The sequence below is a fragment of the Lissotriton helveticus genome, chromosome 10, assembly GCF_964261635.1.
Source record: "Lissotriton helveticus chromosome 10, aLisHel1.1, whole genome shotgun sequence".
Taxonomy (NCBI): Eukaryota; Metazoa; Chordata; class Amphibia; order Caudata; family Salamandridae; genus Lissotriton; species Lissotriton helveticus.
In genome coordinates, this window is record NC_136071.1 from 1,127,443,562 (window position 1) to 1,127,460,903 (window position 17,342).

Below are 17,342 nucleotides of genomic sequence, written 5' to 3' on the forward strand. Positions count from 1 at the left end.
TATATATGTATATATATATATATATATATATATCAAAACACACAGGTTGCCCACAAAGGAAGGGCCCACACAGGTCATTTAAGCATCAATTCTTTACTGGAGGTTGCAATGCGGGAGCGAGACACAGCAAACGCTAGAAATACACAGTCTATGCCCAACGCGTTTCGTGCTGCCAAGCACTTCCTCATGGGCTGTGGACATCAATGCAGCGGTAGGCAACGGCCATTTTCAAGCACGTATATATCCTCTACATCCCGCCTTAGTGGGCGTGGCCACCCGCGTGGCCTGTTGGTTATTGTAGTGCTTTTCATTATTCTCCAGTGAGTCGCCATGCCTTTCCATTAATAGAAAGTCTCAATGAATATCCCAAGTGGGTTGCGGTGCACTGTCTAGCCTCCTCATGCACCTTCATACCTCCAATAACTGCTTCCTGTCCCAGATTAACGAGCCGTCTGGCATCGCACCGGGGCTGCTCGGACGCAGCCGGGCTCCTTCCACGGCTTTAGCCACAAGCCGCTCAATATCAAAACACACAGGTTGCCCACAAAGGAAGGGCCCACACAGGTAATTTAAGCATCAATTCTTTACTGGAGGTTGCAATGCGGGAGCGAGACACAGCAAACGCTAGAAATACACAGTCTATGCCCAACGCGTTTCGTGCTGCCAAGCACTTCCTCATGGGCTGTGGACATCAATGCAGCGGTAGGCAACGGCCATTTTCAAGCACGTATATATCCTCTACATCCCGCCTTAGTGGGCGTGGCCACCCGCGTGGCCTGTTGGTTATTGTAGTGCTTTTCATTATTCTCCAGTGAGTCGCCATGCCTTTCCATTAATAGAAAGTCTCAATGAATATCCCAAGTGGGTTGCGGTGCACTGTCTAGCCTCCTCATGCACCTTCATACCTCCAATAACTGCTTCCTGTCCCAGATTAACGAGCCGTCTGGCATCGCACCGGGGCTGCTCGGACGCAGCCGGGCTCCTTCCGCGGCTTTAGCCACAAGCCGCTCAATATCAAAACACACAGGTTGCCCACAAAGGAAGGGCCCACACAGGTAATTTAAGCATCAATTCTTTACTGGAGGTTGCAATGCGGGAGCGAGACACAGCAAACGCTAGAAATACACAGTCTATGCCCAACGCGTTTCGTGCTGCCAAGCACTTCCTCATGGGCTGTGGACATCAATGCAGCGGTAGGCAACGGCCATTTTCAAGCACGTATATATCCTCTACATCCCGCCTTAGTGGGCGTGGCCACCCGCGGGGCCTGTTGGTTATTGTAGTGCTTTTCATTATTCTCCAGTGAGTCGCCATGCCTTTCCATTAATAGAAAGTCTCAATGAATATCCCAAGTGGGTTGCGGTGCACTGTCTAGCCTCCTCATGCACCTTCATACCTCCAATAACTGCTTCCTGTCCCAGATTAACGAGCCGTCTGGCATCGCACCGGGGCTGCTCGGACGCAGCCGGGCTCCTTCCGCGGCTTTAGGCACAAGCCGCTCAATATCAAAACACACAGGTTGCCCACAAAGGAAGGGCCCACACAGGTAATTTAAGCATCAATTCTTTACTGGAGGTTGCAATGCGGGAGCGAGACACAGCAAACGCTAGAAATACACAGTCTATGCCCAACGCGTTTCGTGCTGCCAAGCACTTCCTCATGGGCTGTGGACATCAATGCAGCGGTAGGCAACGGCCATTTTCAAGCACGTATATATCCTCTACATCCCGCCTTAGTGGGCGTGGCCACCCGCGTGGCCTGTTGGTTATTGTAGTGCTTTTCATTATTCTCCAGTGAGTCGCCATGCCTTTCCATTAATAGAAAGTCTCAATGAATATCCCAAGTGGGTTGCGGTGCACTGTCTAGCCTCCTCATGCACCTTCATACCTCCAATAACTGCTTCCTGTCCCAGATTAACGAGCCGTCTGGCATCGCACCGGGGCTGCTCGGACGCAGCCGGGCTCCTTCCGCGGCTTTAGGCACAAGCCGCTCAATATCAAAACACACAGGTTGCCCACAAAGGAAGGGCCCACACAGGTAATTTAAGCATCAATTCTTTACTGGAGGTTGCAATGCGGGAGCGAGACACAGCAAACGCTAGAAATACACAGTCTATGCCCAACGCGTTTCGTGCTGCCAAGCACTTCCTCATTGGCTGTGGACATCAATGCAGCGGTAGGCAACGGCCATTTTCAAGCACGTATATATCCTCTACATCCCGCCTTAGTGGGCGTGGCCACCCGCGTGGCCTGTTGGTTATTGTAGTGCTTTTCATTATTCTCCAGTGAGTCGCCATGCCTTTCCATTAATAGAAAGTCTCAATGAATATCCCAAGTGGGTTGCGGTGCACTGTCTAGCCTCCTCATGCACCTTCATACCTCCAATAACTGCTTCCTGTCCCAGATTAACGAGCCGTCTGGCATCGCACCGGGGCTGCTCGGACGCAGCCGGGCTCCTTCCGCGGCTTTAGGCACAAGCCGCTCAATATCAAAACACACAGGTTGCCCACAAAGGAAGGGCCCACACAGGTAATTTAAGCATCAATTCTTTACTGGAGGTTGCAATGCGGGAGCGAGACACAGCAAACGCTAGAAATACACAGTCTATGCCCAACGCGTTTCGTGCTGCCAAGCACTTCCTCATGGGCTGTGGACATCAATGCAGCGGTAGGCAACGGCCATTTTCAAGCACGTATATATCCTCTACATCACGCCTTAGTGGGCGTGGCCACCCGCGTGGCCTGTTGGTTATTGTAGTGCTTTTCATTATTCTCCAGTGAGTCGCCATGCCTTTCCATTAATAGAAAGTCTCAATGAATATCCCAAGTGGGTTGCGGTGCACTGTCTAGCCTATTCATGCACCTTCATACCTCCAATAACTGCTTCCTGTCCCAGATTAACGAGCCGTCTGGCATCGCACCGGGGCTGCTCGGACGCAGCCGGGCTCCTTCCGCGGCTTTAGGCACAAGCCGCTCAATATCAAAACACACAGGTTGCCCACAAAGGAAGGGCCCACACAGGTAATTTAAGCATCAATTCTTTACTGGAGGTTGCAATGCGGGAGCGAGACACAGCAAACGCTAGAAATACACAGTCTATGCCCAACGCGTTTCGTGCTGCCAAGCACTTCCTCATGGGCTGTGGACATCAGTGCAGCGGTAGGCAACGGCCATTTTCAAGCACGTATATATCCTCTACATCCCGCCTTAGTGGGCGTGGCCACCCGCGTGGCCTGTTGGTTATTTTAGTGCTTTTCATTATTCTCCAGTGAGTCGCCATGCCTTTCCATTAATAGAAAGTCTCAATGAATATCCCAAGTGGGTTGCGGTGCACTGTCTAGCCTCCTCATGCACCTTCATACCTCCAATAACTGCTTCCTGTCCCAGATGAACGAGCCGTCTGGCATCGCACCGGGGCTGCTCGGACGCAGCCGGGCTCCTTCCGCGGCTTTAGGCACAAGCCGCTCAATATCAAAACACACAGGTTGCCCACAAAGGAAGGGCCCACACAGGTAATTTAAGCATCAATTCTTTACTGGAGGTTGCAATGCGGGAGCGAGACACAGCAAACGCTAGAAATACACAGTCTATGCCCAACGCGTTTCGTGCTGCCAAGCACTTCCTCATGGGCTGTGGACATCAATGCAGCGGTAGGCAACGGCCATTTTCAAGCACGTATATATCCTCTACATCCCGCCTTAGTGGGCGTGGCCACCCGCGTGGCCTGTTGGTTATTGTAGTGCTTTTCATTATTCTCCAGTGAGTCGCCATGCCTTTCCATTAATAGAAAGTCTCAATGAATAAACCAAGTGGGTTGCGGTGCACTGTCTAGCCTCCTCATGCACCTTCATACCTCCAATAACTGCTTCCTGTCCCAGATTAACGAGCCGTCTGGCATCGCACCGGGGCTGCTCGGACGCAGCCGGGCTCCTTCCGCGGCTTTAGGCACAAGCCGCTCAATATCAAAACACACAGGTTGCCCACAAAGGAAGGGCCCACACAGGTAATTTAAGCATCAATTCTTTACTGGAGGTTGCAATGCGGGAGCAAGACACAGCAAACGCTAGAAATACACAGTCTATGCCCAACGCGTTTCGTGCCGCCAAGCACTTCCTCATGGGCTGTGGACATCAATGCAGCGGTAGGCAACGGCCATTTTCAAGCACGTATATATCCTCTACATCCCGCCTTAGTGGGCGTGGCCACCCGCGTGGCCTGTTGGTTATTGTAGTGCTTTTCATTATTCTCCAGTGAGTCGCCATGCCTTTCCATTAATAGAAAGTCTCAATGAGTATCCCAAGTGGGTTGCGGTGCACTGTCTAGCCTCCTCATGCACCTTCATACCTCCAATAACTGCTTCCTGTCCCAGATTAACGAGCCGTCTGGCATCGCACCGGGGCTGCTCGGACGCAGCCGGGCTCCTTCCGCGGCTTTAGGCACAAGCCGCTCAATATCAAAACACACAGGTTGCCCACAAAGGAAGGGCCCACACAGGTAATTTAAGCACCCGCGTGGCCTGTTGGTTATTGTAGTGCTTTTCATTATTCTCCAGTGAGTCGCCATGCCTTTCCATTAATAGAAAGTCTCAATGCATGAGGAGGCTAGACAGTGCACCGCAACCCACTTGGGATATTCATTGAGACTTTCTATTAATGGAAAGGCATGGCGACTCACTGGAGAATAATGAAAAGCACTACAATAACCAACAGGCCACGCGGGTGGCCACGCCCACTAAGGCGGGATGTAGAGGATATATACGTGCTTGAAAATGGCCGTTGCCTACCGCTGCATTGATGTCCACAGCCCATGAGGAAGTGCTTGGCAGCACGAAACGCGTTGGGCATAGACTGTGTATTTCTAGCGTTTGTTGTGTCTCGCTCCCGCATTGCAACCTCCAGTAAAGAATTGATGCTTAAATTACCTGTGTGGGCCCTTCCTTTGTGGGCAACCTGTGTGTTTTGATATTGAGCGGCTTGTGCCTAAAGCCGCGGAAGGAGCCCGGCTGCGTCCGAGCAGCCCCGGTGCGATGCCAGACGGCTCGTTAATCTGGGACAGGAAGCAGTTATTGGAGGTATGAAGGTGCATGAGGAGGCTAGACAGTGCACCGCAACCCACTTGGGATATTCATTGAGACTTTCTATTAATGGAAAGGCATGGCGACTCACTGGAGAATAATGAAAAGCACTACAATAACCAACAGGCCACGCGGGTGGCCACGCCCACTAAGGCGGGATGTAGAGGATATATACGTGCTTGAAAATGGCCGTTGCCTACCGCTGCATTGATGTCCACAGCCCATGAGGAAGTGCTTGGCAGCACGAAACGCGTTGGGCATAGACTGTGTATTTCTAGCGTTTGCTATGTCTCGCTCCCGCATTGCAACCTCCAGTAAAGAATTGATGCTTAAATTACCTGTGTGGGCCCTTCCTTTGTGGGCAACCTGTGTGTTTTGATATTGAGCGGCTTGTGCCTAAAGCCGCGGAAGGAGCCAGGCTGCGTCCGAGCAGCCCCGGTGCGATGCCAGACGGCTCGTTAATCTGGGACAGGAAGCAGTTATTGGAGGTATGAAGGTGCATGAGGAGGCTAGACAGTGCACCGCAACCCACTTGGGATATTCATTGAGACTTTCTATTAATGGAAAGGCATGGCGACTCACTGGAGAATAATGAAAAGCACTACAATAACCAACAGGCCACGCGGGTGGCCACGCCCACTAAGGCGGGATGTAGAGGATATATACGTGCTTGAAAATGGCCGTTGCCTACCGCTGCATTGATGTCCACAGCCCATGAGGAAGTGCTTGGCAGCACGAAACGCGTTGGGCATAGACTGTGTATTTCTAGCGTTTGCTGTGTCTCGCTCCCGCATTGCAACCTCCAGTAAAGAATTGATGCTTAAATTACCTGTGTGGGCCCTTCCTTTGTGGGCAACCTGTGTGTTTTGATATATATATATATATATATATATATATATATATATATATATATATATATATATATATATATATATATATATATTATATGATTTCGGGGTTAACCTGAAAATAAGTAAGACGTAATGTTTTTGGGGGGTAAGTGAGGAGATTGGCCTCCCCGTAAAAGGAAGATAGATATATATATATTTGATAAATGTGAGAAGTTGAAGCGCGTATTTCTTTGAAAATCAAGATCAAGAAAACCCCTGGGAGTTGCCGACAATTTGTTCCCTCCGGGAAACTGCGTGGCTAGTTTTCGTGTACATCCTGATGGCATCCACTTTGTGATGAGCAGCAGCTATGGTGGAACTCAAGATACTTCTATAAATGTATATATACATATATGTGAGTGTGTGTGAGTTTATGTATATATAATACAAATCTAAACATATAGATATATGGTCCAGTAGAAGGCGGAGCCGAAACGCATCAGCCTTGTTATGGCATTCATCTGTGTAATCTTGATGTGATTAATAAGCTAAAGTTTAGGGAGTCCTGCTGTAATTCCTGTAAAGTCACTGGATGGGAAAGGACATGTGTGTATGTATATATGTGTATAATACAAACAATACTCAGGCTTAATATGCCACAAAAATTATTCAGAAAGAATCAATCAATCAATCAAAGCATTTATATAGCGCACTACTCAACCGGAGGGTCTCAAGGCGCTTGGGGAGGGGGGGTCCGCTACTGCTCGAACAGCCAGGTCTTGAGCTGTTTCCTGAAGGCGAGGTGGTCTTGGGTCAGGCGGAGGTGTGTCGGGAGGGAGTTCCAAGTCTTGGCGGCCAGGTAGGAGAAGGACCTTCCTCCTGTGGTGGCTCTTCGGATGCGGGGGACGGCGGCGAGGGCGTGGCCGGTCGATCGAAGCTGGCGTGTGGGATTGTAGAAGTTGAGGCGGCTGTTGAGGTATCCTGGGCCTTGGTTGTGTAAGGCTTTGTGTGCGTGGGTGAGGAGCCGGAAGGTGATTCTCTTGTTGACCGGGAGCCAGTGCAGGTCTCTCAGGTGTCCGGAGATGTGGCTGTGTCGGGGGATGTCGAGGATGAGTCTTGCTGAGGCGTTCTGGATTCGCTGGAGTCTCTTCTGGAGTTTGGCAGTGGTTCCGGCGTAGAGGGAGTTGCCGTAGTCCAGTCGGCTGGTGACGAGGGCCTGGGTGACCGTCTTCCTGGTCCCGGTGGGGATCCACCGGAAGATCTTACGTAGCATGCGCAGGATGTTGAAGCACGACGAGGAGACGGCGTTGACTTGTCTGGTCATGGAGAGGGAGAAGTCCAGGATGAAGCCCAGGTTGCGTGCGTGGTCTGTTGGTTTGGGTGCGTTGCCCAGGGCGGGGGGCCACCAGGAGTCGTCCCAGGCGGAGGGCGAGGAGCCCAGGATGAGGACTTCCGTCTTGTCTGAGTTCAGTTTCAGGGCGGCTGTTCGTCATCCACTCAGCTACGTCTTTCATCCCTTCGTGCAGGTTGGCTCTGGCGGTGGCGGGGCCGTTGGTGAGGGAGAGGATCAGCTGGGTGTCGTCGGCGTAGGAGATGATGTTGAGGTTGTGTTGGTGTGAAACCCTGGTTTAAGAATGTTATTTATTTATATTGTACTCTTAGGTGTTGTTACCTATTGATGTAAACATTTTGAGGTCATCCGCATTGCATTTGGTCATCCATCAAGCGGGGGCCGAGAAAAAGGGGATGGTCAAAAATGTGTGTTTTCCATGTTAAGAAGTGTTAGGAATTTTAGACATGACTACAGCCCGAAACGCTGAACAAAATGATAGCAAATTTAACAGAGAAGTGGCTGTTGGTCCAGAAAGCGACCTTTTTGTGATTCGGTGTAAATCTGTTCAGTAGTTTTGGAGATATTCAAGGAATTTCTAATTTGGATATATAAGAGCGTAAAGGCTCCGTGAACCCTTCCAATCTTGTGCTGAGATCTGATTGGCTTCCACCAGGAAGTGGTGGCAGCCATCTGAAGCTGAGTCCCAGGAAAGATGTTATAAAAAAGAAAATGGGGCAGTGTAGGCATACCCTGACCCTGACCACTTAGCTCTGATCATGGGGTACCAGAGGACCCCGACAGGGCCCAAAGAAGTTTGTTGCGAAAAAGTGATGGAGCCATGAATACGTGGCAAAAAAAAAACCTCAAGCGCGGGCTCCCGGACCTGTTTTGAATACAGCCATGGGTCATGTTCCCGGGGCATTTTTTGAAAAAAGGAGGGGGTGTACAAGGACCCCCTTATGAGACTCATTGAGCCCTGGGGACCACCACCTCTCCAGGCCTAAATGACACCCTTAAGTAACATCTGGATTGCTCATGCCTCATCCGAGTCCCTGCCCCCTTTCTTAACCCTCTGAAAAGGGACCTCCTGGCGCAGTACTGGTTAGGGGATTAAGTCCTGTTGGCTGCTGAGGGTAGTCGGGGGCCAAGAACCCCTATTGTTATCACAGGTAAGTCCCCCACAGCAGGATTGCTCGGACTTTGTAGGAGGCCCCGCCCCCTTTCTCAACCACTCGCAATTGGGCCTCCTGGCGTAGTACTCATTGGGGGATGAAGTCCCCTTGGTTTCTAAGGGTCATTGGGGGCCAAGAACCTCTATTGTTGCCCCAAGTAAGTCCCCCACAGCGGGACAGCTTGGACCTCACAGTGAGCCAGGAGGCCCATTTCTCAATCACTCTGCAAAGGGGCCTCCTGGCGCACTGCTGGTTGGGGGATGAAGTTCCCTTGACTGCTGAGGGTCGTTGGGGGCCAAGAACCCCTTTTGTTGCCTCAAATAAGTCCACCACAGTGGGCTTGCTAAGGCCTTGTCAGAGGCCCCACCCCCTTTCTCAACCACTTTGCGAAAGGGCCTCCTGGCTCGCTACTGGGTGAGGTTATCAGTGATGTCAACTGAAATGTCATGAGTGACGTCACTGACCATGTCATGAGTGATGTTTCCCAAGCAGTGAATTGCGGGGGAGGGGGTATTGTTAGCTTTGGTAACTAACTTCTGAATTTCATTTCACTGGTTTTGTACCAGTGAAATCTGAGCCGGACTATAACGTCCCTGTAACTCTGTTTTTTTCAGTGAATTTCTAACATTTTTTTAAATTCTATTTCCTAACTATAACGTCCCTGTCACCTTTGTTTTTTTCACTGAAAATAAAAAATGTATATACCTTTATAAATCGGAGATCTAATGACTCTTGCAATGTAATGGTACTTCTGATTTAGTGACTCCTGATGTTGAGATCTCAGTGTAGTGGCATAAAACCATACAGCTATGGAAACAAAAATGTTGACACAGTAGGTGCAGCAAAGGCACACAAGTGTATGAAATGTTGGAGTATTAAGTATGAACTGTTTATCATAGTTATTAAAAATGTGTAATTCTCAAGATTTCAAACTTCAAGTGAGGGAGGAGCTGGAGGGGTTGGAGCATGTTGGGGTTGTGGAATAGTTTGAAGTTACTTTCCACAAAGATGTTATATGTTACCATCCATTCACTTGCTATCTTCAATGTTTTGTTTTTGCCAACACTCAATAAAAAATCATTACATTTATAACGCATGATATAAAGTCTTGTACCTACTAGATAAAATAAGCAATAACCGTACCCAACTCTCTAATTTCGATATCCATAGGTGGCAGAGAAGCTGGGGGATTGCTCATCGCTGTAGTCAGCTACACAGTTTAAGTCGTTTATCTCAGCAAAGCCCTGAAACACTACTCAACGTTAAAGGTAGGCATCTTGTAACTTGTACTTTAATTTACATTTTGCGACATAAAGATGCCTACTAACACAAAAAAGGAATATTTATTAAGAAAGAGGTTAAATGCACCAGTGAGAGTATTATTTTAAGAACCACTTGGTTCATAATCGAGTCTGTGTGTGAGACAAAATGACTAATCAAAGTTTGAAACCTATTTTGTAGTGCCTTTGTCAGTTTGTAAAGCTCCATTGTGCTTACTGCAAGGACATGGAGAGTAAAGTTATACTCTGTAAACACAACATTGACTTATTTGAAAAAAAGCAGTGGTTTTTTTTGTGAAGGAAAGGTGGTTTAAATGTTCCTTTTATATTAATCTAATGGTAATGGGTATCATTGACAGCATGGGCAAACAAACCATTTATGACCTATCTAGGGCTAGTGCCCCAATTCTTCATTAGACAGAAATCCTGCTCACTTATATTCCTAAGTAGTGAGAGAACAGCTGCCACATTGCTTCAAAAATGTAAGCATGATGTGCATCAGTTAAGTACCCAGGAATGTTACACAGTTGAAGCGGTGCATGCTCATCCTTCTATCGGCCAAGAACTTGACCCCTCTCATGCATATTCTGTACATTGAGGTCTGTTCGTACGGTTTACTGTCCAGCACATAGACCGTGTTTTTAAGCTGGTCCAGAATGAATGATGGGTGCTCATTACATGGAAGAGTGCATAAAAAGTCACCATAATGTTGCTGTAGCCGGCATTTCCATTTCCTCTAAAAGGAGACCCATTAATAGCAAAGTAAAAGTGAGTTCAAGGAGACTTAGGCTGAAGCCAGGCTTTAAACTGCTGGATACTGCTAGAGGGCACTTGACCAAGAATGTTATTGCTGTTTATCCTACATCTAGAGTTTGATCACAAAGGGCATATTCTATCTCACGCTTGTTTGATCAACCTGCGTGCATTCAGAAAATAAATCTAATGCTTCTAGACCTTCCACCACTCCCCAAAAGCATTTTCTGCATGTTATGTCCCTTACACTGATCTCTCTTCTCACCAAGAATAAATTAAGTTATGCTCTGGGTGGTATAAAAAGAAATAAAATATCAATGACTGGATCATCTGTGGGAAAATGTTATGTGCCACCCTGATAGTGGTGAAATGAGCAACAGGCTTCCACTTCAGTGTTCCGTTCAGCTCTACCACTTACCTTAGAGCTACAGATATCATTTTTATTGCATCAGATTTCAAGTTTTTGTTGAAAGATAAAGTGTGAGCACTAACTTGCGTTATTCCGCTGCCCTCTACATATATTACATGATGAGAATAAACATATTTTCTGAGTCAGGCTGTGACTGGACCATATTCTCCAATGCTAGCAGGAGGGAATCCACATCTTTTAACCTTCCGGTATCCACTACAAATTTGCCAGTCCTACACTTTTTTTCTGATGAAAGATTCTGATCGCAGGTTCCTCACCTCAGAATACTTCCCTGGCGCCAGACTACAACCAGAAAACTTTCCATAGAATTGCTCTTGCTTGCCTGTAGGAGGCACCATGTGGCTCCACAATGACTCTACACTGCCCTGAAAGTGACGGAGAGGTACTGCATATAAATGCAACCCTTGCCCACTGACATCAATTCCAAGCCTTCTGATGCAGATCCATAGCTTCTCTTCCAAATTTGTAAGTTTTCCGACGACTTCTAAACAATTTTAACCATAGTGCTAGGAAATTATGTCCCCATCCAAATCAACAGGTTTGAAGCACACTGCTGCAGCAGGAAGCAGATGTAGGTCACAGAGCCGCACAAGGTTGTCTTCAGTGTCTGGGCACAAGCCACAACTCTAAGTCATAATATAAGTGCGCCTTCATGCACTTGTTGCTGATCTGATACCAGGAGGCAAAGTTGTATGCCGTTGAACACAAAAAGAGGTCACAGTCATCGCATAAGTCCTGATCCAAAGCAGGCACAGACACAGTACCAAGGCTACTCCTGCAACAACTCAGCTTTGCACTCAAAGTCCTGTAGTACGCCAGGGCATAAGAAAGCAGAGTGTGACTGGATCCCAATCTTGCACTATGATTAGTAAGAGAAGGTGCACAGGCACAGACCAATGTGGTGCTCCGAAATAAATGTGCCACCAGTCATCTTATAACCTGACTCTAACCCACTACTGCTGCCATGTCGCACCTAGCAGAAGAGGCTCCATTATCTTTTTGGTTCTGATTCTGATCTCATGCCTAAGCGGGGGGCACCCCAAGATGTTTGTGATTATGGCCCTATTACAGATGATGCCTTATACAGCTTTATGTAAACCACAAGCAAGAGAGAGTCAGGGGGAGTACCGGCTAACCTACTGTCCCCACTCACAACCAACAAACACAAAAGAAGTAGGTAGCCCATAATCTAAAAAAGAAGTGAGAAAGGCGTTTCACACCCGCGATCCAGAGATAATACGACTTTTGTGAGACTATTAAGGAGGTCTAGAAGGCCATCCTTAATGGAAGAGGATGTCTCACACACAATATTGTGTCATGCTTCATCATAGACATCCTCTCCCCACCCTGGTAAGAAGGTACTACCAGGGCGGACTCAACCTCTGCGAAGACTTTTTGGCAGGTAAGAGGAAGTTCTTGCATAAATCTTACAGGATGAAACGGGATCCAGTTCAATTAAAAGTACCTTCACTTTCCTCTATTATCACCTTTATTAGTGACGACCTGAGGTACGTTAAAAACAAAAGGTAGTCGATGGACCCTATAGAGAGTAATGTCTTTGATCCATCTATTCAACTGCCAACATGTTTCTGCCTACGCAAAGAGCCATTTAGGTCTGGGGCATTCATCAGGGCTGTTGGATCCCTAAGGTAAACATAAAGGTGGTGTCCCCTACGTCGTACTGTACAAGGGAAAGGGGGTGCACCTAAGGAGTGCCCAATGGAGGCCTACTTGAGATAGTATTATGTGTAGCTTATCATGTGCCCTCAATTAGACGTGATACCTCATATTGGGTCAAAGGGAGGGGTGGTAGTCTTCATAGTTACACATTCATTAGAAGTGCCCCACACTGCTTCACTTAGTCAGTCGGCTCCCCGCCTTTTGATAGGGATCTGACAGCCCTGATTAATGCCCTAAGCCTCCTGCATCCTCCTTGTCTGCTATGCCAAGTGGTATATACAGGCTTTGTAATAGATCTTGAAGTTCCAATGGGTCCAGCATCAAGGCAATGTCACTTGTCCCCCAGGTCTCGGAGGAGAAAGGTCAGGATACGCAGTGGTTGCTGCTCAAACACAATTGGTCTAGCAATAGACCCCTCTCCTTTCCACACCCATAGCTGTTGGTGGTGATGGAAGCATCTTTGCTGGGCTGTGGAGGTAATGTGGGAGAGGAGGAGCTCAGGAAACTTAGGTTTGTGGTTGAGGGCCGGCTCCACATCAGTCTGCTAGAACGCAGGCCATTCGTCTAGTTCTTAAGGCCTTCCTACTCACGATCACAGAGAGGCCAGTGTAGGTTCTCCTGGAAAACACCACAGCCAAAAGTATATATTATGTTATTTTGCAGGATTTATAGAGCGCATGGTGTCCCCGACAGTGGGGCTTCAGAGTGCTAGACCTACGAACACACACCTGCCACTGACAGCCACCCCAAAAGAGGGGACGAGGCTAGATTAAGAAAAGCCAAGTCTTGAGGGATTTCCTGAACAGAAGGTGGTTATAAGTGTTTCTGATAAGAGAGTGAAAGAGCATTCCAGAGGGAGGGAGCCAGAGTACGAAAAGAGTGACCCCCCTCTGACTCTCCTAACTCGGGAACTATAGTCAAGTTCTGGTTGGCAGAATGCAGGGATCATGTAGGCTGGTAAAATGAAATAAGCTGCCTCAGAATAGGGGGCCCCTGGGAATGTAGAATCTCATGGACGAGACAAAGGGTCTTGATATGAACGTGTTTCTCCACTGGGAGCAAATATAACCTCCGCAAAAGGCCTGAGGCAGAGCAAAACCTGGGAAGAGAAAAGAGCAGCCTAGTCTCTGCATCTTGGGCTAGCTGGAGTCTGTTCCAAACAGAACAATTGGTGCAGAAGTATAAACTGTTAAGATAGTCAAACCTAGACAAAATGGCTGCCTGGATTATAATTTGATGAATATAAGGGTAAAAAAAAACAGAATCGGTTTAAGGCTTCGCAGGAAACCAAAGCATGCAACAGATTTAGCTTGAACCTCAAAGGCCAGAACATTGTCCATCCATATTCCTAAATTTTTTATAGTCTGCTTGGGTTGGAGGGGGGCAAAGGGAGGTGGCCCACCAGTGGTCGTCCTAAATAGGGCTATGTTTGACCATAAGAAGAACCTCTGTCTTGTTAGCATTCAGGCGTAGGCAGGTATTAGTTATCCACTCTGCCACTTCCAGTGTGCCTTTCCGTAAATTGTCCAGGTCAAATGATGGAGTGTCCGAAAATGAAAGTACAAGCTGATTATTGTCAGCATATGATGCCAGCTTAAGCCCAAAAGAATCTACAACCCGAGCAAAAGGCTGGATGCATATGTCAAACAAGGTAGTGCTTAAGGACCAGCCCTGAGGGATTCCGTATTTAAGCATGTGAGATTGTGAACTTTAAGGGGAGAGATAACCTCAAAAGAACACTCAGAAAGAAAAGAGACAAACTAGGAGAGGGCAACTCCTCCTGTGCCAATTTCTAGTTAGCACTCAAGTAAAATGTGGTGAGGCACTGTATCGAATGCGGCACTTAGGTCGAGCAGAATCAGAGCTGAGGATCTGCCCTCATCCACAGTGCTACGAAGATGTTCAGAAACACCAAGGAGAGCAGATTCTGTGCTGTGACCAGTCTGAAATCCTTTCTGGGAAGCATTCAAGATATGGTTATCTTCTAGGAATTTAGTTAAAGTACTGTTTACATAACGTTCTGTGACCTTAGCCAGAAGGAGAAAGAGGGAGATGGGCCAGAAGTCTTCTGACTTGGAAAAGTCCATAGAAGGTTTCTTGAGGAGAGAATAACTTTTGCTTGCTTCCAGGGGCCAGGTACAAAAGTGTACTGCAACTAGTGGGGCAGAGTGAGGTACTGGGTCTTGTGTCATGTTATTTGCACTTGTAGCGCGCACAGATACTCCGAGGAGTGTCCCGGCACGAGCCTGGTGAAAGGGAGAGTAAGCACAGATGCCTGAAGATTCGTTTAAGTAAAAAGATACTTTGTGGCGCCTTTTGGAGGTGGCTCGAATTTCAAGGCATTTTCTTGATCATGAACCACCTAGCAGGCTCCTTGAAAGCCAGGGTGGATGAACTGAGCAGGCAGTGTCTGGCGGATCACAAGTGATATCTTCTTCCTGAGGTCGTGCAGGACGTTATCTAATAGTGGGGAGAACACTGGCTAGATCAGTTTACCACCGCTGAAACATGCTCTGTCAACAGTTTTGTGTGCTTGTGTTTCCAAGAGAACACTTGATAAGCAATGCATTCCAACTGGAATGGCCCTGGGACTCCTATCTGCCTTTCCACCCATGTCTCTGCCTCTGTCTGAAGAAGACCAGGAACAACCAAGCTCAAGTCATTCTGTTGGCTCCGTATTGGGTCAGACGTGTTGTAATTGGACCTTCTGGGCATCAGTATCTGTCATCCGATCAGGCTGCCATTTTACATGGTCCTTCTATTTCAGCAACAGGGCAGGGTCCTCCACCCGAATCTGTGAACCTATATTCGTGGAGATTCAGTGGCAGCTGTTGACTGCATTTGATCTGGCATCTGAATGGTGGATTGTTGCATCCTTGCCTCCAGGAGCCCTTCCACAAAATCCATTTATGCTGGGACCTGGGGCAAATTTCTGGCCTGGTATGGTGTTCACACAACTGGGTCTTTACATGCGAAGTAATCGAAAGTTCTTTTGTTTTACCTTTGGCCCAGCAAGGCCTTGCAGTGGGTACTATTAAGGGCTATTTTTGTCCCTTTCTATGTCTGGCCGACCTTGTTCAAACCACCTGTTGTGATGAGATTTATAATAGGTTTGACCCACATTTCCTTCCAAGTTGTTTGTGAGGCCACAGTGGCACATTCTGTTGGTCTTGGCGTTTGTCATGCATACTTCCCTGCATAGCTGGTCTCTATGTCTCCTGACTTTAAAGATTGTCTTCCTCATTGCAATTACCTCAGCTCATCGCGTAAGTGACCTTAGGGTACTTTCGGTGCAGCTGCACCTGCACCACCTTTTTCCCAGGCAAGTTAGCGCTGAGGAGTTGAGTGGTGTTCTTGCCAAGTCTTGACTCCCTTCCATGTTGGGTAGTCTATCACTCGTCTATTGTGCTTTGCTCACCCTGACCTTTCGATAGAGGATAGAGTTGGTGACACCTCATCAGCTGAACCTCAACAGGGATTTAAGCATTTATATTGATCATACCAAGCACTATCAAGTGGTCTATTACCTTTTGGTGGAGTTCTCCAGAGCAAAGAAACAGTAGGCTGTACAGAGCTGGATAGTCCTCTATATTAAATTGTGCTCCACCTAGTTAAGCAGCAGCCTCTAAAAGGTCTGAGATTCAATTCCATCAGGACTAAGGCTGATATCACTGCATTGGCACGCCTAATGCCTGTTCTTGACATCTGCCCTGCTGCAGCATGAGCAGGAATGCACACATTCACGAAGTACTACAGCCTTGACAGCCAGGCAATTACATCTTAGCTGCTTGGTCCTGCTAGACTTTTTGTTCTAAGTCCACTCCATAGACCTTCCACCTTGGAGAGGTACTGCTTTGGTGCTAAGCTGAGGAATTTGTGAAGTATCTATCAGAAGATCAAGATTATTAACCTCCGGTAACGCTCTTTCTAGTAGATACTCTGTTTAACTGTAGATTTCTCACTGACCTCCCTTCTCCCTTTCTGCTGAGTGGCTTCTTTTTAACATCTTAAAAGGTCTCAACTTAGCATTCAACACAGTGGCACCAACGATTGTGCATACTCTGTATCTTCCCGTGCAGTGTGGAATCAGCGCTGAGGTGCCACTGCCACCTAGCGACGCTGAGAAGCACTTCAATGGAACAGACGAGACCAACATCATGGCGGGCAGACTTTGGAAGCTCCGCTGAGCACGAGTCCCGACCTCCTTAGGCGGCTACCGCGTCCCCCGTATTGACCTTGGGACTCTACCCCGTTCCTTCTACGACCAGCCTTCGGCGGCGTTTTTCCTTTTCTTTGCCTACATATCACTATAAGCAAACCTTGATTTTATTCCCTCGCTTGGAGCTATGGCCCAGTCACACCAGGAAGTACTTGAACCGTGATGACAATTTAATCACGGATCCATGCCCCCATCGTTTTTGTCCTGATGAAGACCCCAGCCTAAGGTTGTCAGTTTTTCCCTAGAACAACAGGGGTCGAAACGTCGATGATCTTCCATCTACCCACAACCAACCACATTGTCATAATGATCTGAGTGGTTATTTTGAGAGGCTGTCTATTAACGTTGAATGACATTTATGTACCTAGTGTGGCTGAACTTAAGAGCCAACACAACACGCCTTGTATTTCTTGTTATAATTTGGGTCCTACTGACCAGTATTATTTCACCATTATGTTCCCATCCCACATCAATCCTAGCACTACCCCTCCCTCCCCCCCGCCCCCCCCCCCCCCCAGGGCACTTTTTGTTGGTCAAAATTGAAGAACATTAAACCAATGAAAATTAAAATAT

The 17,342-nt window shown here is 47.7% G+C and overlaps 1 protein-coding gene across 14 annotated transcripts in view; it reads left to right on the forward strand.

Annotated features, from left to right (window-relative positions):
- TCAIM (T cell activation inhibitor, mitochondrial) overlaps positions 1-17,342 on the forward strand; it is a 566,063-nt gene that overhangs the window by 470,073 nt on the left and 78,648 nt on the right. For all 14 annotated transcript variants that reach the window (XM_078663911.1, XM_078663923.1, XM_078663917.1 and 11 more), the window contains one exon: positions 9,578-9,675. In XM_078663911.1, the coding sequence (XP_078520037.1) occupies positions 9,578-9,675 (98 nt within the window). The remainder of the gene's footprint in view (positions 1-9,577; positions 9,676-17,342) is intronic.